At 37.5% G+C, this 21,688-nt stretch overlaps 1 protein-coding gene across 2 annotated transcripts in view; it reads right to left on the reverse strand.

Annotated features, from left to right (window-relative positions):
* Positions 1–11,594: 11,594 nt before the first annotated feature.
* nek6 (NIMA-related kinase 6) overlaps positions 11,595–21,688 on the reverse strand; it is a 31,954-nt gene continuing 21,860 nt past the window's right edge. For both annotated transcript variants that reach the window (XM_085360080.1, XM_085360079.1), the window contains 7 exons: positions 20,345–20,407; positions 18,663–18,773; positions 17,655–17,763; positions 16,680–16,787; positions 16,262–16,356; positions 15,769–15,882; positions 11,595–14,819 (listed from right to left, as the gene is read on the reverse strand). In XM_085360080.1, coding sequence (XP_085216206.1) covers positions 14,709–14,819; positions 15,769–15,882; positions 16,262–16,356; positions 16,680–16,787; positions 17,655–17,763; positions 18,663–18,773; positions 20,345–20,407 — 711 coding nt within the window. In that variant the 3' untranslated portion in view covers positions 11,595–14,708. The remainder of the gene's footprint in view (positions 14,820–15,768; positions 15,883–16,261; positions 16,357–16,679; positions 16,788–17,654; positions 17,764–18,662; positions 18,774–20,344; positions 20,408–21,688) is intronic.

The following is a 21,688-nucleotide window of genomic DNA, read 5'->3' on the forward strand; positions in this document are numbered from 1 at the left end:
AATTTTAAAGTTGAGGTTTCTAGTTTTGGAAAAAGAGAAAAACATTGCGTTTTCATCATTTTAAAATATATATTTTTTTGTTTAATTCTTAGTAACTGCCGTTTTTGTTTGGTTTTAAAGAATAAAAGAGAAATGAAATGGAATAAGGAAAGAAATAATTAGACCTGGGAGTAAGGGAGTCCTTATCCCTAGAAGATAAACAAAAATAAAAACAGATAAAACAATTAAAACGTTAAAAAAAAAAGAGAAATATGAAAATACATTAAACAGTAAAAGAGAATTTAAATAAGACCGTAATGGCGGACATTGCAATCTCACCTGAAATGGAGAATTTGGGTCAATTAGAAAAATATGTCAACGACAGGATGTTGGATAGTATAGAAGATAAGAAAGCCAGATCTACAACGGAAAAGAAATTCAACAAGAGATGGGGGTAACTGGAAAAAGGAATGGTATGTATCATCTTGTCTTGAGGGGCTAATACCCAGGGGTGCAGCCTGGGTATTTGGCTGCACTCCTTAGGAGAATATGAGCAAGCACAGAAAGAATGGAAGGAAGGAGGGATGAAATGGATATCAAGCGAGAGCACATGGTGACGACCGTAGATATGTGCTACTGGACTAAGTAAAAGTCCAGACTACAAGTTTCAAGGTGAAGACCACATAACAAAGAACTGGACTGCTGACTACAAGACCTGGAGTTTGTACTGTGCCCAAACTTTACCCAGAATTACCTGATTGTGTGAGTTTGCCTAAATATTACAGCACACATGGGAACGCTGGTCTACAGCTCAGGCAGTAGTTGAATTCAGGGATAATAGATGTCACACCTATGGGAGAACCTGATGCAGAGGAAGGAAAAACAACAGGATGCTGGTGAACAGTGTGAGGAAGAGAGAAGGTGGTCCTTTTTGAAGGAGGGGACCAAGAGATTAAATAAGTTAATGACAAATTGGCCCAATATGACTGCCAAAGTGGATGTAACCACAGATCTCAGGTAAGGAGGGCACATGGTCGTTGAGGCCCTGGTCTATGCCGATTCCTCCACATCAGGGGATTTCAATTGGAGTTCAGCAGCCCTGAGGAAATGAGAGGATGAGTGACTAAGATTGGTCATATGGTTCGCCAGTGATACTCAGAAGCCAGAGGGATAATTATGACACACAGGATGAAATAGATTATGAAGAATTACCTGCATCTACATCAGATCTACGAACTGAACCACTGGAGCATCCGGATCTCACCTTGTATACAGACTGATGTTGTTACAGGGGAGAGAAAGGGAACGGAAAAGGGAAAAATTACACAGCCAGCCTCAGATCAGGTGCCAGAGATTGTGGCTCTCACCAAAGCACTACAACTCTCAGAAGGGAAAAGAGTGAAGAACAATTGGAAGAAAAGATACGAGCTGTACTGATGCCCAGAGAAGTAGCAGTGATGAACACTCCCTACTGTGTATTTACTAGATGGAAGTATGCACCTCCAAGTATGCAGTTTTCAATTCAATTTTGTTTATATAGTACTCTTTTACAACACTTCACATTTCAATGTGCTTTATGTAGTAAGGAGCAGACCCTAGCAATCTAGTGATCCTTAACGAACCAGTTAGAGAGGGAGAGTGTCCACCCTAATGAGCTAGAGGGTGAAAGCGAAGCAGGGGTGTTTCCACAATTTTTGAAAATTGTGTGACCATAAACAAAGCATGGTGTAAATTAAGGTGTAAATTAAGTGCTCAAAAAATGGTTTTAAAAAAAGGTAAAAAGATTACAAGACATTGTTTTCTTTGTTTCTTTCCTTCAGGAATCCAGGAGAGTGACTGTCTTTTAAAAGATTTAATTTGTTTCAGCAGTTGAAATTACAAGTTACAGCACGCTGGAATCAATGTGAACCAACGATCTGCTTCACAAAGGGGATGACGATGATGATGGGGTAATGCAGTTCTATATCACAACAAAAACAAATATTATTTTGACTATCTTCTCCTGAAAAACAATGCGGCCGGTCCTGTCGTCTCTGACTCGATATTCCTCTGCACTTCAGTCATCGTCTCGACCCTGCTCCTTTTCCTGGAAAAAGACAGAAAGAAAAACACCTCGCTCCCTAACCTTGCTGTATTAATATTAGATAATAAGTAGAAAATAACAGGCTGAGAATTGCTAGCTAAGTCTGAGACATTCTGTTCACACTCCCTTGGCCAAGAAAAATATCCCCCTGACTTTAACTAGTTATGATCTATAAGCATATTTGCAATCCCACTGCAACTCAACATATCAATCTCAATAGTTCAATTCAATCAATCTGAACTAATGCTTCTGACCTTTACTACACGGAGTGCCAGCTCTTAATGAGCACACTTGGAATGTGTATATAAAAATCACAAAAACAGCTTTATTTAATAATTTTATTCCTAACAGCATCCACATATGCATAAGCATACTCTTATATACAAATGCCTATACAAGCATCTAGCATACTAAATACAAATAATTGCATAAAGCATCTATGGGAAAAATTTATCTGAGGAGACCTTGTTTGTGTTGACTTGACCCTAGTCCCATCCGCTCACATGGAAGAGACAGGGTTTATGACCTATACTGCACCCAAACACCAGGGGCGATAGATATGTTTCGCCTTCATTTTTTGGGGAGCGTTTAGGTTGTCCCTATTTTTTAAAACAAGTGAGTAGCCCCCCAAAACAGGAAAGTTGTGTACAATGTGAGGAACCATGGAGTAATTTTTGATTTGGATATAGTCAAAAAATAATAAAAGATAGTACACCCTTTGCAGACCATCACCAGGTCTTTACCTGGGTTCAAAATGATTTAAATTCAAATGAAGAACAACATGTGACATATTACAGGGTGTCAGTTTTTAACATAATGCTGCCCTTTTGGTTTAGTTTTTGTCAAATGAAGAAGTACACACCATGATTCAAGAGCTTATAGAAACCACCATAGCAATGAACTGGTCTGCATTGGTGCATCATATCTTTATTCTCTTCCCCCTCCTGCCCCCCCCCCTCTTTCTTAAATAGATAACTATCATATCTGATATCATATCTCACAGTACAATAATATTGAATGGGTTGCATTGTTGTATTTTGTCATGTTTCTCAGGTCTTTGTCTGAATTTCTACGAACATTATTGCTAAGGATTGTCTTATTGCATTGGAGTCACACTGGGTTAAATATGTACACTTGGGTTTTAAGGGGTATTTATTATTTTCTTCTTTTTTTTGGGTTGTATGGAAGCCCCAAACGCAATTTCATTGTTCTTGACAATGACAATAAATAAATAAATACTTCAAATACTTCAAAAATAGCAGCAAAATATTTAAGTAATGATTTTCTTAATGACTTTATCAGTCTCTTACATGCCTGTGGATGAAAATTGGCACACTCTTCTTTATGTCATTGAGGCTCATCGAGGTTTCCGGGCATTCCGAGATCTCTTAAATCAGCGGTCCCCAACCTTTTTTGCGCCATGGACCGGTTTATGCCCGACAATATTTTCATGGACAGGCCTTTAAGGTGTTGCGGATAAATACAACAAAATAAAACTAGTACTGGTACCGAAAAAAAGATTTATTCATAACACACGTGAAAAGATCCAGGAAAACCGAGTAAACGATAAAAACGATAACAAAATAACGCTGAAAACCGATAAAAACCCTGAAAACTATACATTTCACACCTGAGCCTCAACTCTCGCGGACCGGTACCGGTCCGAGGCCCGGGGGTTGGGGACCACTGTCTTAAACTCTCACCACAACATTTCAAAGTTTAGGTCTTAATGTTGACTGGGCCGTTGCAACACACTGATTATTTTCTTTTTAGCCACCCTGTTGTATATTTTCTGGTGTGCTGGGAATAATTTCCTGCTGCATGACACGGTTTCAGCCAGGCTTTAGTTGTTGGAAAGATGGCCCCACATTTTACTCTAGAATACTTTACTTAGAATACTATACAGAGGAGTTCATGGTTGACTCAGAGCAAAGCAAGGCCAAAAGATTATGCCTCCACCAATGTGCTTGACAGTTGGAATTAGATGTTTGTGCTGATACGCTACATTTGGTTTTCTCCAAACTTGGCCAAAAGTTTCCACTTGTTTAAAAAGTCTTATCGTTTGCTGAGATACAGCTTTGCAAACTCAAGCTGTGCTGATGTGTTCTTCTTATGGTGAAGGGTCTTGCTCCTAGTAACCCTTCTGAACAAGTAATAATTATTTAGTCTTTTTCCAATTACTGTCAAGAACTTTAATATTTACCACACAGACAGATGTCTCTCTGAATATTGCGTTTGTGAATAATATTTCTCACTGTAGAATGTTGGACTTCAAATTGTTTTCGTTTCTCTAAGATCATTACTGATATCTTTTCAACTAATAATGAACACACTTCTGAATGCTCCCGACTAGCAAACTAAGACAACGGCTGTCATAGATAGTTGCACTTGCTAATAATCCTTTATCATCAGCTGCAGATGTTCTATCAGTCTGTGGCGGTGTGCTTGGAATAACTGAGCAACAAGTGTGCTTTTCTAGTCTGTTGGAGAGGCAGCATCAGAAAAAATTCTGGGATCAATAACGTTATTCTTATTGTTTGTATTATTATTCTTAATAAGAGACATTTGATTAGCTGGCTGTTCCTTATCCTATTATTTCCTCTGTAAGCAGGGGTTTAGTTATTTTTCCACACACTGCTTCTTTATTTTTGATTAGTTTTGTCAGAAAAAAAGTAATATTTTGTGTGTTAAGATTAGAGATGGCACGATACCACTTTTTTATGTCCGATACCGATACCGATATCATAAATTTGGATATCTGCCGATACCGATATGAATCCGATATAGTGTTTTTTAATCAACGAAACTGTTTTTTAAAATATCTTGCTGCATTTTGCAAGTCTGCAAGTTCATACTCAAGTTTAAAACAACTACACTAAAGCTATTCTGTTATACCTGTATACAAAAAAAATATTTCATAGTTCAGCAATACTGATCAATCTAATAAACTTAAACCTACACCATCCTCACTATTCTGGTATTTTAAAGAGTACTTAGCGTAAATATTAAGCAACCTAACTAATAGGGTTCCAACTCCCAGCAACAACAAAAATAAATAAATAAAAAATAGGGAACCACCCCTCACGCTCCACCTCATGATGCTTAATCGACGTAATCAACCTTAATTTGATGAAGTGTGAAAAAAATGCACAGAAATCAATTATTTTTCAAGAAATATTAAATAGATTCAGCATCTTTCTTCAACAAAATTGCAGACAGCACAGATGGTACCATCCCAAAGTAAAAAGTACTATAGCTTACTAGGGTATATATATTAGACTTAATAGTCACTATATACAGTAATTGACTTCTATTCATTTTACATCAAATTAAAACTTTGGGTGTCAGATAATTATTTATTAAAAGCTCGACATTTTAAATGAGAGTAAGAAAGAAAAGTATGTCTTTGTGCCCCCTTTTCCCTGTTCATGCCCTATCGGCCCCCCTGGCTAAACTTTGCTAGATCCGCCCCTGCACAGTTACCAGCGTCAGCTACGTAGAAAAAGATCCTCGAGTAGAAAGTAATATTAAATACATTCTAACAACAGCTTATCAAGCTTAAACGTGCTGCTGTTGTTCAGCCGCTGGTTTCCTCTTTCTGGTGCAAAGTGGGCCAAAAACAAACAAGACAGACGGACTCGCGACAGAAAAGCCGATCAGCTGATCATTAAGCAGTTTCATGATTGAAGTAGCAGCCGGAGAGCGAGAGGCAGTCGCTTGTTAAGCTTAACGCAGGAATGCTTTACAAACATTCAGAGATGGACTTACACACTTGCTTTACTTCTCTCGGGGATAACTTTGTCGGAGATGAAATGCCAGGTTGCTAGCGAAGCTCCACATGCTATCCAGACCACCGACAGGTCCCGCATGCCACAGCCGCTCTATCACGTGATGCCTACTGCTCCGACGTGCTAACGTTCTGAGGTGAGTTACGGCGTGTTGCAAGTTTTGTGAGGTGCTTTCGTGATATTTAATGGATCGGATTACATTTTTTATTTTTCTCCGATATCCGATCCAGTAATTTAGGTCAGTATCGGACCGATACCGATACGTAATATCGGATCGGTCCATCTCTAGTTAAGATTATATAATATGAGAGTGTATTTAGAACTCAGATACATCTGGAAGAATCAGCTGCATCAGTCAGACAGTTGCAGAATATGATCAATTGGAACTGAAAACATTTAACTATATGGATCACAATACACATGACTTGGAATATGAAATAGATCCAGACAACAACTTTTTCTCATCTAACAATAACAATTGCTGCTACTATACAAATAAAGACTACAATCAGAGGATTAAAACTGAGAATAAATTATCAATTATCCACTTTAACTGTAGAAGTCTCTATGCTAATTTTAGTCATATCAAAGAATATCTTAACCAGTTTTCACATCCATTTAGTGTCATTGCCTTATCAGAAACTTGGATCAATATGGAAAAAGGAACAGACTTTGAACTGGAGGGTTATGAATTCACATTTATAACTAGGCGAAACAAAGGAGGAGGAGGAGTGGCCTTGTATGTGGACAAATCCTTGAAATTTAATGTGGTGGAAAAGATGACGATGGTGATTGATAATGTACTAGAAAGCTCTTACTGGAACAGTGGCGCGGCTGCCCCTCTGTTGGTCTTCCATGGTTTCTTGTGTTCTGGGGGCCTCTGGATGTCTGGAGTTTTGATCTCCTCCATACCTGCCTCACACCCTGGAGGACGGGGCTGTGGCCCCCCCACACTCCCTAGCAGATCATTACATGGAGAAACCTTTGGAATACAAGCGCGCTGATCCACACAGGTATGCACACGGGTGTTCACTGCTCGTAGACCCAAATTACACCTTTCTTGGCTGCTACTTCGAAGCACATCTGTCCTGCGTGCTGCACAACAACATTGAATATTTAGTATTTACTGCTGTTTACACTTAGCTAGATTAATGCGATGGTGTTGTGTTTAGTATGTTGCTTTGTTTCTTTTTTTTTTTTTGTCTTTTTTTGCTTGTTTTCTATTCTTCTCTCAACAGGTGATCCAGGAGATTTTTTTTCTCCCCCCCTTTCTCACTGTCCCTCTCCCCTTCTGTTTTTCCTTTCCTTCCTCTTTCCTTCCTCCCTTTCCTATCTCTCACTCATGTCTGTCCCGTCTGTAACATCTGAAAATAAAATATAATAAATAATAAAAACAAAGATCGACCAAATGGACCAATACGGCAATGCCACGATGATCCATTTGGCAAAGTAAATCCATTGGGTATCCTTGTTGGTCTTCAGACAACAATTCTGATGGCTAAAGAACCAAATGGGACAGGCGGAAGAAAAAAAAAAAAAAGATAATGTACTAGAATGTATTACAGTTGAAATTTGTAAAGAAAAAAGTAAAAATGTGCTCATTAGCTGTATATACAGAGCTCCAGGTAGTAGTATTGAGACATTTAAAGACTGGATAGAAGAAACATTTATTGAAATAGCTCGCAAAAAAGTTTTCATTTGTGGAGACTTCAATATTGATTTGCTAAACCCAAATAAACATAAAACCACTGAGGAATTTATAAACACAATGCACTGTATGAACCTATTCCCTAAAATTACTAGACCTACCAGGATTACATCACATTGTGCAACTCTCATAGACAACATTTTTACAAATGACATTGAAAATAAGACTGTAAGTGGACTCCTGATTAACGACATAAGTGACCATCTTCCAATTTTTACAATCTATGATAGGAATTACAAGATCAATAAAATGGACAGTAAAAAAAGAGTACAGACGAGTAAGAACAGAAGAAAGAATGAATGCATTTAAAAAAGATTTATTGAAGGAAAACTGGGGTGAAGTATATCAGGAACAGGACGTTAATAGTGCTTATAATAAATTCCTTAGAATATTTACATTACTGTACAATACCAACTGTCCAATAAAGCAATATAGTAGGAAACAGAAATATATGGACTGTCCATGGATAACAAAAGGTCTGCAAAATGCATGTATAAAGAAAAATGCTCTATACAGAGAGTTCTTAAGAACGAGAACTAAAGATGCTGAAATCAGATACAAAAGATATAAAAATAGGTTAACTAATATACTTAGATTTAGTAAAAAGGAATACTATAAGAAGCAATGATATAAATAGAAATAATAATAAAAGATTATGGGAAATCCTGAACAGTGTTATAAAATGTGGGACTGGACAAAAGAACTATCCCAAGTATTTCATTTGTAATGACCATGAAGAATACAATATGGATGTTGTGGCAAATAGTCTCAATGAATTCTTTGTAACTGCTGGACCAAATTTAGCAAGAACAATCACTCATCCTGGGAAAGCACAGGAAAAACCCGATACACTGATTGACAGAAATCCATATTCTATGTTTCTCACAGCCGTTGATGAAAATGAAGTTCTTGAAATTGTCAAAAAATGTAAAAATCACAAATCTTTGGATTGTAATGATATTGATATGATAGTGGTTAAAAGAGTCATTGAGGCTATTATAAAACCATTTACATACATCTGTAATTTATCATTTCAAACTGGTCGATTTCCAGACAGAATGAAAATAGCAAAAGTTATACCTCTATACAAATCTGGAAACAAACACCATTTCACAAACTACAGGCCTGTCTCTTTACTACCTCAATTCTCAAAAGTTCTTGAAAAACTGTTTAAAAACAGACTGGAAAAATTTATAGATAAACATAAACTACTCACTGAGAGTCAGTACGGATTCAGATCAAGCAGATCAACATCATCGGCACTATTAGATTCAATAGAATACATCACAAATTCCATAGACAAAAAGCAATATGTGGCTGGGTTATTCATAGACTTGACAAAGGCATTTGACACTATAGATCATGATATATTAATAAGAAAACTGGAACGTTATGGTGTCAGAGGGGTAGTTTTAGATTGGGTCCGGAGTTATTTAAGTGACAGAAAGCAGTTTGTGAAAATAAATGGTGGTTGCTCCTTATGTATGGACATTGCTTGTGGTGTACCCCAAGGGTCAGTTTTGGGTCCAAAATTCTTCAACTTGTACATTAACGACATCTGTAAAGTGTCCAAAGTATTAAAAATGGTTCTCTTTGCTGACGATACAAACATTTTTTGCTCTGGTGATGATCTGCAGAATTTATTGGAGGATATGACTAATGAAATAAGTAAAGTGAAGTTCTGGCTTGATAAAAACAAATTATCATTAAATTTGAATAAATCTAAACTGATGTTATTTGGAAATAGTAGTTTAAATACAAATGCAAAGATTCAAATAAATGGTGTTGATATTGAAAGAGTCAGTGAAAATAAATTTCTGGGGGTAATAATAGATGAAAAACTTAACTGGAGAGCTCACGTAAGATATATTCATTCCAAAGTATCACGAAGCATTGCAGTACTAAACAAGGCAAAACAGGTATTCGACAGAACATCACTTCATATTCTCTACTGTTCACTGGTTTCACCATACTTAAGCTATTGTGCAGAGGTCTGGGGCAATAACTATAAAACCACATTACATTCACTTTTTACTCTTCAAAAAAAAGCAATTCGAATCATCCACAATGCAGGTTATAGGGAACATACAAACTCACTATTTTTGCAGTCTGAAATATTGAAAATTGACGATATAGTGAAATTCCAAACAGCACAAATTCTATTCAAAGCAAAAAATAAAGAACTGCCAGGTAATATTCAGAGTATGTTTTTTTTGAAAGAAGGAAGTTATAATTTAAGGGTTTTTTGTAACTTCAAAACAATGAAGGTACGTACTACAAGAAAAGGCTTTTGTGTTTCTGTTCATGGAGTGAAACTATGGAACAGTCTGAATATGGAATTAAAGCAATGTCCAAACATAAAACTGTTCAAAAAGAGTTATAAAAATATGATCTTCTCGATCTATAAAGAAAAGGAAAATATTTAAATTAAGTGAATGTCTCTATTTAAAAACAAACAAACAAAAAATTCATGATGTGATATTATAGTATATAGTATATCAGAAATCTGTTCACTATTTTTATTACAAATTATATCAGTAAGGAAGCTGACTAAATATTCACTGATAATTTATGGCAAAGGGGTGGGATTAAATAAGTGTATACTTCTTCCCACTCCCTTTCAACATGTAAATTAATCAGAATGGTTTTTTGTATGTAATTTGTATAGTATTTTTTTCTCTCTTATTTCTTTTCTAAATGTACTTGTATATTGTTCACATGTTGAAATAAATTACCAATCAATCAATCAATAAATCAATCAAATCATTTTAAAAACTAGTAAGGGCCAGCACAGTGAGAAAGTAGCACTATTGCCAGGTCTTGGGTTCAAATCCACCATCTCCTTGGGACCTTTATGTATTGCATATTCTCCCCATCTGAGTGGCTTTTCTCTTGGTTCTCCAGCTTACTCCCACAGCCCAAAGGCATGCAGTTTGTGGGGCTAGGTTAATTGAAGCCTCTAAATTGGTCGTAGTAAGGAATGGTTGTCTGTCTCTCTGTGTTAGTCCTGCGACCAGGAAGTATCCCACCTTTTGCTCTACGGCATCTAGGATTGGCTCAGGCATTCAACAATAAGTTGATCAGTATCTATCAAAAGTGGTCAGAGAAAGGAACAGTGGTGAACCAGTTCAGGGTCATGGGGCTCACTGATGCACATTGGAAATGTAAGCTGCCCCATGTGGTCTGATCCAACAGAAGAGTTATTGTAGCTCAAATCACTTAAAATTTATTGTCAGGTCTGATAGAAATGTGTAAAAATACACAGTGCATCATAGTTTGTTGGCTGCATAACCACAGACCCATGCCGGCCCGTCCACCGCCAACAATGGGCATGCGAGCAACAGAACTTCGAGCAGGGAGCAACAAAAACACATAATCTTGTCTGATCAGCCACATTTTCTCTTCCCCGTGTGTGCCACCTACCTAATCATTGCTGCAAAGCATCTACATGCTTTCATGGAAATGGCGTTCCCTGACAGCTGTGGCTTCCTTCAGCAAGATAACGCACCCTGGCATAAAGCAAATGCAAAAATGGTCCAGGATTGGTTTGAGAACAACTTTGAGGACTGAGGTGTTGACCTCCAAATTCTCCAGATTTCAATCCAAATGAGGATCTGTGGGATGTGCTAGGCAAAATAAGTTAAATTCATGAAGCCCTCACCTCACAACTTACAGGACGTAAGGATCTCTTGCAAACATCTTGGTGCCAGACATCACATCATACCTTAAGGACTGTTTCGTCAAGTCAAATCAAAATTAGGCATACTACATGTATGCCTACTGGAGTCAAAGACACCAAACTAGAAAACAAGTTTTTATCATTACTGTAATGACAATTCCTGTGACAATTGTGGATTTTCCTATATTCATTTAGGTTCAGCTCAATTCAATTTATATAACGCCAAATCTCAACAACAGTTGCCTCAAGTCACTTTCTGAAGTAAGGCTAAAAACCCTAAAATAATATAAAAATATTTCAAGATATTAATTTAATTTTCAGACAAAAAGTCTCAAAGATCAGACAGAAACTGGGTAAACTCCGGGTCTAAACGATAATAAACTACAAAACTTGTGTGTGTACCTGTTAGGGCGCTGAAGGATAAAGGAAGATATTCAAGAAAATTATAGCAAAGTCTTGATTAGCTACCATGAAAGATTGTTGCTACTCTAGCAAACTCGTGTTTTCAGGATTCTGACAGTTATGAATGAGGGATGTTGATGAATTTAAACCAACATATTTTTAAAAAAAATTTAATTCACCTACAGCAAACATATTCATCCTCACATTGAAATCTGCTGCAGGTTTCAGTGTGATTAAGTTAAAAGCAAAGCTTTACATCAAAAGAAATATGACTGAACTGAATTTAATATCACTTTGCACAGAAAAGCACAGTCAACATAAACATAATGGCACAATGCTTTGGAGACGATTGATAAGCATGGTAGATGGAAGATGAAGATACAAGTTATTTAAACAAGATGAAAACGGTAAGCTCTCACTCTGTGCATCTAATACATGTATTTCAAAAACATCGCGCAATTCATTCATTCATTCATTTTCACAGCATCTAATGTTTATGGTGTTTACAGTTTCACAGCAAGATTGGTCCAAATTTATAAATTAGAAGCAGACCATGACTGCATTCTCATACAATCAACACAAAACTACAACGCCACTGGAGCAACACTCACCACGACAGTATCAATTCCAGATTAATTTCTGTGTGTGTTTGATTTGTTCTCCTTTACTCAAACTGTGGCATGAAGCACTTTTTCTTTCCCAAAACTGCAGATATGCAAAATGTAAACATTTAATAATAATAATAATAAAAACACAAACAAACTCCAGATCTCTAAATATAATTATCTATGGAGCTGATTGGGGCTGGTAAGGTTTTTGAGTTTATGTGGTGGAGCACATATGGCTATTCAGTTCACAGTGACCGAGCAACAACACAAAGAAACATTTAGGCAATTAATGGCATTAGAGCCAATTTCTTTTACTGCTCACTCACAATTATCATGTGGCTCAACTGGAATTCAGCAGAGAATATCAGAACTGACAGGTCTGCCACCATCTAGACCTATTCATGCCTGTCACATTGTTCACTGTGAACCTGTTTCATTTGTGAACTAAATGGGTGCCCTATGTGGTGCTCTGTGGTGAATGCCAATTGGGCACATGATGATGTATTTGTTTTGTTTTTTTGTAAATTCTGAGATTTCAGAGGTTCAGCCAGAGCCGATTTTATACTTTCAGCCAATTATCAGTGCAGTTTGGTAGTCATTTATAACTTGTATTTTTCATTTAGTCACCTTTGTTCTATGTCTTTGGTTTGCAGGGCTGACAGAATGTGATATAAACAAAATTTAACAGGATGGAGTTAAATAAGTTCTCACAGTTCCATGACTGCTCCTCCCAGCAACACAACATTTGTCTTTCACCATCATCTGATTCTTGATTCTATTGTTCCATCAGTTTTAATGTGACAACGCAAATTAAACCAACTAAATCAAATGTAGTCTTAACAGGAACTTGGGTATTGACTGACAGAACTTAACTACTTGTAAAGTAGTAAAGCTTTAAGATGCTGAGGATAACAGACCAGCATGTGAACACAGTGGGGAACTGAAACAGCTTCAAATGTTTCTTTTTGAAACCTGTGGAAACCAAAGCACAGATAAAAGGAGAGTAAAGTGAGATTTATAAGGTGGACACAACATGATTTCCCAACTCATAAAATTAAAATACGGCCACATTTGACTTCACAAGGCTTGATCCAAGAAATTCAGTGGTAACTCAGTCTTTAAAGCTCAACATATGATTGGAAAGTTCTATGAATATGTAAGTTCACTTTCAGATTTGAGCCACTGGTGGCAACCTTTAGATACATACATGACAAACTGTCCTCAGTCAGAAGCAACATCTTCTTTTGACTGCTTCTTCATTCATAGGGGGTTTGCACAACAGACAGCTCCACATATTTGATTTCACAAATTTATACACTGGATGCAACCCTAACAAGATTTGATCCTTCACCAGGTCTTTAAGCAGGGAAAATGTATAAATCACTACATGATGGAGAACTGCCCTTAAGAAAACTTCCCAAATTGTTCTTAGGGCTTTCATAGACTTAGAGAATATACTGAATCAGAAAAGGCAGAAACACTGTGGGTGCTCAGCTGCTTGTCCACAGGTGAATGAATGTGACATCCATGAGAAAACATTATTATAAGTGATTATTGAATAATCCCATAAACCTGGCTACTTCTTTAAGCTTTCAGCCACAGTTCTGTCAGGAACTTCTCAGTTAAAATAGGATTGTTATTCCATTTGGAGTCATTTTCAATTTCTGGCCTTATTCGTGGATGACCTCCTGCCTTTCCCACAACAAAAACCTTAAAAGGTTTTCAGCACAAACAGATCAGGCATCAGTGCCAACACGCAAGCACTGATTATTTCACATAAGAATAAGATGAAAAAAAGGAGTTGGAGATGGGTTGCAACGAGCAGCAAGGCCCAAGCAGCTTAAATAGAATAACCTGTGTGAGATTTATCTATATTTATATTCCAGAAGTGCTAACTGAGCTCTCCACTGTTTGTAAAAGGCAATATTAACTAGCTACGCTTCATCTGATCATAAAACTATTTTTATTTTATGATTTCACTTCAATTTCAGTTTCCCCTGCATTCTTTCGTTGTTGTTTTTTTCTGAGAATAGGCATTTATTAGCTGTCCATTTTGAACACTAAATGAGGTACTTTACAATGTATAAAAACATGTATGATATGATTATAGTAGACGACATGACAAATATTCAAACTGCCCAGCCCTACTACACAGGAAGACACGGTTGAACTGGGAATGCAACTCTTATTTGAGGAATCTGTCATCAGAGGGAGACACAGCTCTTTTGGCTATGTTCTCAGCTAAAGAAACAGGCAGACATACGGTTACCTCTCACTTTTGTTTTCCGTGAGTATACCCATGTACCTCTTCACATCTTCCATGACTGAAAAGATACATCACAGTATTTCCAAGGTTACAGTCTGCTAAGATGAGGTAAGGGCAAACTTGCTTCTGCAAGGACAGGCACATAGTAAGTGGAAAGCCTCAAATTGAGCAGAGAAGAGGGCTTGAAAGTGTCACTCAGGTGCTGGAAGTCCACATGTGCATCTGTTTTGCAAACTGCAGCACAAAGACAATGTCAGGCCTCTGGTCCGGGTCTGGGTTGATGCACATGCTGACCAGGTCACGCAGCTGCAAAAAGCATGAGGCTGTTATTTCAGCTTTTAAAAAACAAAAAAACAAAACAAACTACGCTGTGCATAAATTGGTGTAAGCAAAAGGACACATGCTTCAGGGCTATTTTACAGAACAAAAATCACCACATTCAGAGAAGGAGCTAAAGTAAGTAGTAGTAAAGTAGGACTTGAGAGTTCACTTTACCCACAGGCCATGTTCTCAGAATTGTTCAGTCATGCTAAACATAATTTTATAGGCACAGTCGAGATGCAGCAGCGCACGCTATTCTCCACGCTCATCATCTTGTGACGCCCTAGACTGCTTTCAGTGTCGATTATACATACTCTCCCTGTGCCTGCCTCTCACAGTCCAAAGTTATGCACCTTAGGTTAACTGGTATACTAAATTAACCAAAGTTATGAGGTTGTGTTTAAAATTTAAAAAATATTACACTGTATGAATGTATTAAATGTGGCTTGTAGCTAAAGCACTTTCTGTGGTCAGTAAGACCACAGACACAGAAAGAAATGCAAGGGCAAATATAGTACTTTCTTTATATTGCAAAATACCACACATTATGCTGTCTAAACCTTTTAACTTACAATGACTGGAATGAGCCACTGTTTCAACAGCATTGCGCTTGTGTGTTATCAGGGAAGGTCAAATCTATGATTATCTGTCCAAGTTTACCAATATCAGTGCGAGTGGAGAAGGTAGGCTCCCTCTCCATATATTCACTTATCTTGTGTGAACAACTAACATGTTGAAACAAACTGTATTAGCTTTCATGGAATAGCTTTTCAAGGGCTCAATATAAGGACCTATGTATTCTTCATATGGCCCCTGCGAGGCTCTGTACACCTTTTTTGCCAAACAGAAAAATAAAACTAGCAACATAATAAACCAAAAAGTTAATGAAACTCAAATTCAAATCAAAACCAAACGTGGCTTTGTATTACTTTACCTTATCAGAGTAATGGTCCGTGGGGAGAGGGGGGTAATCACACTGCTCTATCTTCTGACAGAGGGACAGAAGGTTCATCTTGTCCCCATAAAATGGACTCTGCAGTGCAGCCATCTGGAGCAAAGAGGGATAAGGGATAAGGAAAGAAGAAAAATGAATTAGCTTGGTTGGCACTACCTACAAGTGAAATATTATTCCTGACCAGAGTTCAAGTAACATTGTGGTGTTCAGAGAGGTCTCTATTCTCGTGCCAGGGTGCTCGGCGGAAGTGTAAATAAAAGAAAACGTTTAAGCTTATTTATAAGATCCCACCTCTGGGTTTAAAGTTGAAACGTTTGTTTTTTTTTATTTACATTTCCGCCGAGCACCCTGGCACTAATCAGCCAACAGGCACCACAAGCTTGGTTTTCTTTTTTCCAGGGTAAGAAAGTCATTTTCTGTTGAATCATTCACTATAAACACAATGAAAAAGTCAAAGTGTCTTTGGACCTACCTCATACAGAAGACAGCCCAGGGACCAGATATCTGACTTAAAATTGTAGCCATTCTCATGGATTCTCTCGGGTGACATGTAGTAAGGTGTTCCCACTGACACACAGAAAACAACAGACTTGTCATTTTGTGCATAAATGAAAAAGATGAAAACACTATTTATGCAGTAGTTTAAGTGTTAAACCTTATAGTAGGAAAACACATACGACAGTGAATTGTTTATTTTTTTATTTTTTTATTACCACACCCCCAAGATATCTTTGTTTAGATTTTTGTTTTACACAGTTTCCATTTTCGTCACTAAAATATTTAATTCTGTGTTCTATATGATCTGCATGCCTGAATCAAGAGCTGATCTGACAGAAAATTATGCACAACATAGAAATTGTGCATAAACGTGTGTTGTGTGTGTGCGTCACCTAAAGAATGTGCTACAGTGGTCTTGGAACTGAAGAAGCGTCCTAGTCCAAGGTCTCCCAGTTTTACCTCCCCGGTGGCTGTTATAAACACGTTGGCTGGCTTGATATCTGGTTTAAACACATGCACACATTGACATTCATTGCAAATACACTGCAATTCTGTTCTAAACCCAAGAATATAGTGACATTATATACACTCTACACACAGTAGTTGATTTCCTGCAACTATGAGAGGTGTGCTTATGGCTAATTCAATTTTGAGAAAGAACCATGCCGTTTCCTGTTTACAGACAAGTTACAGCTCCAACATTTACCGCGTCCAGTGAAAACTGCTGTAATTACGTCACAAACCAATTCAACTTTGCTTGGTTTTGGGGGGATATTAGAAATGTTTGGTCTGTGCTGTTATTTTTCTATTTAACAATACTTTCCATTAAAATAGAAAAACAAAATCACAATTTCTTTGAAAATCAGATTTAAAAAGATTTAGGTAGGCCAAAAAGCATAATCTGATTTTCAGTGAAACTGACACCTTACTGTGATTTTCTTTTTTAATTTTAATGGAAAGCATCATTATCAATATAAAAATCACAACTTCTCTGACAATCAGATTCTGCTTTTTGGCCTAAATCTTTTCCAACCTGGCAAGTACCACAGTATTAAAATACAAACTCCATACCAAAATAGTTTTGGGCGTGCAAATAACAACAGGATCCAACATTTTGCAAATTGTTTTTTCCTTTGGAAAGAGATTCTTTTTATTTTAACACCATGTAACATGTTATTATTCCCAATTGCTGGATACACCTGTACATATCAGTTCCTTGTATTTTAATTTTGACTGACAAAAGAAAGAAGGTTAGGAAGATATGAATGCACAACAACTGAGGTGTTTGAGCAGATTAACTACATCAGCATAATGATGGCAATGGAGATGAGGTGTGCATGGTAAAAATGCAAAGTGGAGTTGTTTACCACGGTGCATTACTCTGCGTGAATGCATGTGCTCCAGAGCGCTGCAGAGTTGCACAAAATATTTCCAAATTGTTCTCTCTGGGATAAGTCGTCTCTTCTTCTTGAAGTACTGAACAGAAAGAAGGAAGAAGTGTAACTAATCTAATTCTACATGTTAGAACAATGACACAATATTATTGCTCTAACTATCCCTCAATCATATAAACACACTTTCAGCTCTTTATTCCTAGCACTTTAAGTGTTTTGTCTAGCTTTTACACACACACAAACATAGGTGAAGCAGCCTCCTTTTCCTTGGATTGGTCTGTCTGATTTATTGTCAAAGCAGTGTTGCTGCCTCTTTCTGTTGATACTGTTTATATGGTTATTGGTTTATTGGTTATAATAAAGCCTTATTTTGTGTTAAACACCTCTGCCTGGTGTCCTTTTCATTCCAATCCGGATCAAATTGTTACTGTCCTCCACCCTGTTTGCCTAGCTTTCATGTGGGGACGTAAAATGAAGATAGCTGAGACTTTATTTATAAATACTTTACAAGGCAAAAATAGTCCTCACTTTAAATGAGGCCACACAAATATTCATTAAATCTTTATTAACACCTTCACAAACAATGAGCTCATGTCTTTACCATTATATATTTGAAATTAATGTGCACTTAAATATTTAAATCACTTCTTTAGACTTTTATTATATATGAGCTTATTAATTAACAATCGATTTTTATATGTGATTTGATAAATTACATACTAAGTAATAACTGTATCCAAAATGCAAGCATAAATTCAAATGATCACAGGAATACTCAGGGCCATTTATATACAAAAAGTTAATCAAGGAAGTGGAAAAATATTGGCAACTCCTAGCACTATCCCTCAGCCTATTAGTAAACACACCTATGACATCAATTTCAAAATCCTATGTTGCATCGTTCTCGAGTTGTTGAATTCACAATAAAACATTTCCTCTGATCTTTGACTGAGATTTGAACGAGTCATAGGGTTTTCTGACCTTTATCATCTGGGACAGATCTCCAGCATCCGCAAGCTCCAGAACAATGTTGAGCTCATTTTCTTCAATAAAAGAATCAAGGTACTTGATTACATTGGGGTGATTCAGCTGCTGCAGTGGACAAACAAAAGAAAAATGGTAGCGTCAACGGAGCTGTCACAAGCAAGGTGTATAGCAGAGCCGTCCATGCAAATGTTTCAAACAAATAAAATACTGGCGGCATCAAATGCCATTAATTTCAAAATCCTGTGCTGCCTCACACGATTTCCTGAAAACTCAGTGACCTTCGCCAAGGTCATTGTCACTGAGTTTTAAACACATCTGAGATTTTTAGTAGATACACCTATGGTGAACTTGAAACTCTTACATTGCCTCACTCTCAAGTTATAGCATTCACAAACTTGGGTCCATGCCATCTACCTGTCTGGCAGGGTGACCACCAGTGTTGGTCAAGTTACTTGAAAAAAGTAATTAGTCGCTATTTACTGATTACTTATTTTCAAAAGTAATTAGTTACTTTACTACTTGGTTACTTTTTAAAAACATGATACATAACATGAATATATAATAAAGCAATAGACCTTTCAGCCCAATTGTATTTTTTCTGCATAATCATTCATATAAAATTGAATCAAATGAAAAAGTCTCTTTTTAAAACTTGTTAATCCTTTAACTCTATGCACATTGCATCAAGCAAAAATTTAATTATATGCAACATTCTCTGACTGGAAGAAATTTGTTTAACATTTAAACCTATTTTCCGCTTATTCCAGCATATAAAATTAAATCTTTTTTTTATGTTTACACTCACTCTTTCAAATAGATGCAAGTAAAACACAGCAAAAAATAAATTAAATCAAAGATTCAGCGACACTGAGTCCTGTCGCTCTTAAATCTATTTTCACCTGTTTAGCAGGAGTGGGGCCGGTGGAGGTTTGCGGTCATGTCAGTGGGGGGGATCAGGGGGTTTCTCTGAATTTCACATTCCCGTGGCAGCATGCTAGGTGCTTGTTCAGATTTGAAATTTAATTTTTTTCGCTGTAGAAAGAAGTTTTCTTCCTACGCAGAGTGTACAGTGGACGCTAATGTTTTTGTCACTTTTTATGGAATCAAACTCAAAGTAATGTCAGTACTTCCAAGCTTTAAACGCTGCATGGTCGTACTCTCTCCCACACTCCATATTATCCATTGTTGATCTAAACGTGTGTTGCTACCATGGACATCGCACGTTCGTACGTCATTGTCATTAGACACTCTCACAAACAAAATCACGGTTTAGTAACACAGTATCCTTAAGTACTTTCTATCTAACACAGCGGTCCCCAACCTTTTTTGTGCCATGGACCGGTTTATGCCCGACAATATTTTCATGGACCGGCCTTTAAGGTGTCGCGGATAAATACAACAAAATAAAACTAGTGCCGGTACCGAAAAAAAGAAAATCATAACACACGTGAAAAGACCCAGGAAAACAGAGTAAACGATAAAAACGATAACAAAATAACGCTGAAAACCGATGAAAACCCTGAAAACTATACATTTCACACCTGAGCCTCAAAACGGTACCAAACAACTCACGGACCAGTACCGGTCCGAGGTCTTTCTCCTGAGTAACCGCCACCCAATTTCGCACTCATTCACTTATTATCAACCAGAGTATAATTTGCTTTGACAGACTTTACCTTCAGTAAATCAATCTCTTTGATGCAGTCCTGACGAGCCTTAGCATCCATCATCTCGAAGATCTGCAAAGATATATTGTGAGCAAATGTGGAAAGAAAGAACTTCATTTTAACTGAAAGAGACCTCCTGCAAATCTTCAACAAGCAGTTTAGTGGTGAGGGAAGAAAAGACGATTTGGAAAAATTAATTACTCAAGTCCGCTAAAAGCAGTCAATAGAAGAGAAACAATCTAAATAAACCATCAGTAATTATTAAGGCTGTATTATATTGAGACTGTGACACTATTGACACGATAATCAGCTTCTGTTTGAGTAAAGTTCTGATAGCTCTTCCACATTGTGTTGGCTCATGACGCTTAAGAAAACAACAATGGAGGAATCACTGTCTTACATTTAGTTATAGTTCTTTCAGATAGATATCTAGTGTACTGAAACTCACCCCTAGTGCTGTGTAGTCCATTATTGTAAAATTAAATGTTTTAAGAAATAACCACGTCAGGAAATACAGTCCCAATTCCCCAAAATTTGGAAAAGATATGTAAATGTAAATAAAACATAATGAAATGATTCGTGTTACGTTCCCCCCGAAGGGGTCTAGGCATGTGAGTGAGGGGACCAGTAACAAATGAGTCCGGAATCAGAATGAAAAGGAAAACAGACAGAGTTGTTCTGTATTAATAGAACTTTATTACGAAATGGTACAGGTGGATTACAAACGACATTAACATTAACTTAAAGGGCCGGCAACGCCGTCTTACCAACAACGCCAAAGAAACAAAGAAAACGCTCGCAGCCACGAAAGGCAGGAAGACTACCAAACAAACACAATAAAAAAGGAGGCACTTCCCACACTTCCTACCCTACTCCCCACCACGGGGAGACACTCTCAGGGCCCACAAGCCCGTCTGCTCACTGGTCAGAAAGAGGCTGTCTGTCCAAAATCTAGCACAGAACCGCGTAGAGCCACCGAGGAAAAAGCCACCCTGCTCACAGCTCATCCCCAGTTTAAATAGCCTCAGAGGATGATTGCTGACTGGAGTCAGGTGGCAAACGAGGCTAATCAGCAGCAGCTGTGTCCTGGGGAGAGAGGAGAGTGAGAGAGACAGAGAGGGGTAGGAGCGGCAAGAGGGGTGGAGGCGGGGAGAGTGGGCAAACACCCCACCCACACACTCCCACAGCCTCACAGAACGTAACATTCCCCCCCCCCCCCCCCCCCTTACATTGAAGCCCTACCAAAACAACAACAACAGCAACAACAACAACAACAACAACAACAACAACAACAACACCCTATTGCGAGCTGCGTGAGAGTGCATCAGCCACTATATTGTCAGTACCTTTCTT

The sequence above is a fragment of the Diplotaxodon limnothrissa genome, linkage group LG7, assembly GCF_057381915.1.
Source record: "Diplotaxodon limnothrissa isolate DT_005_m linkage group LG7, D_limnothrissa_male_GT1.1, whole genome shotgun sequence".
Classification (NCBI taxonomy): domain Eukaryota; kingdom Metazoa; phylum Chordata; class Actinopteri; order Cichliformes; family Cichlidae; genus Diplotaxodon; species Diplotaxodon limnothrissa.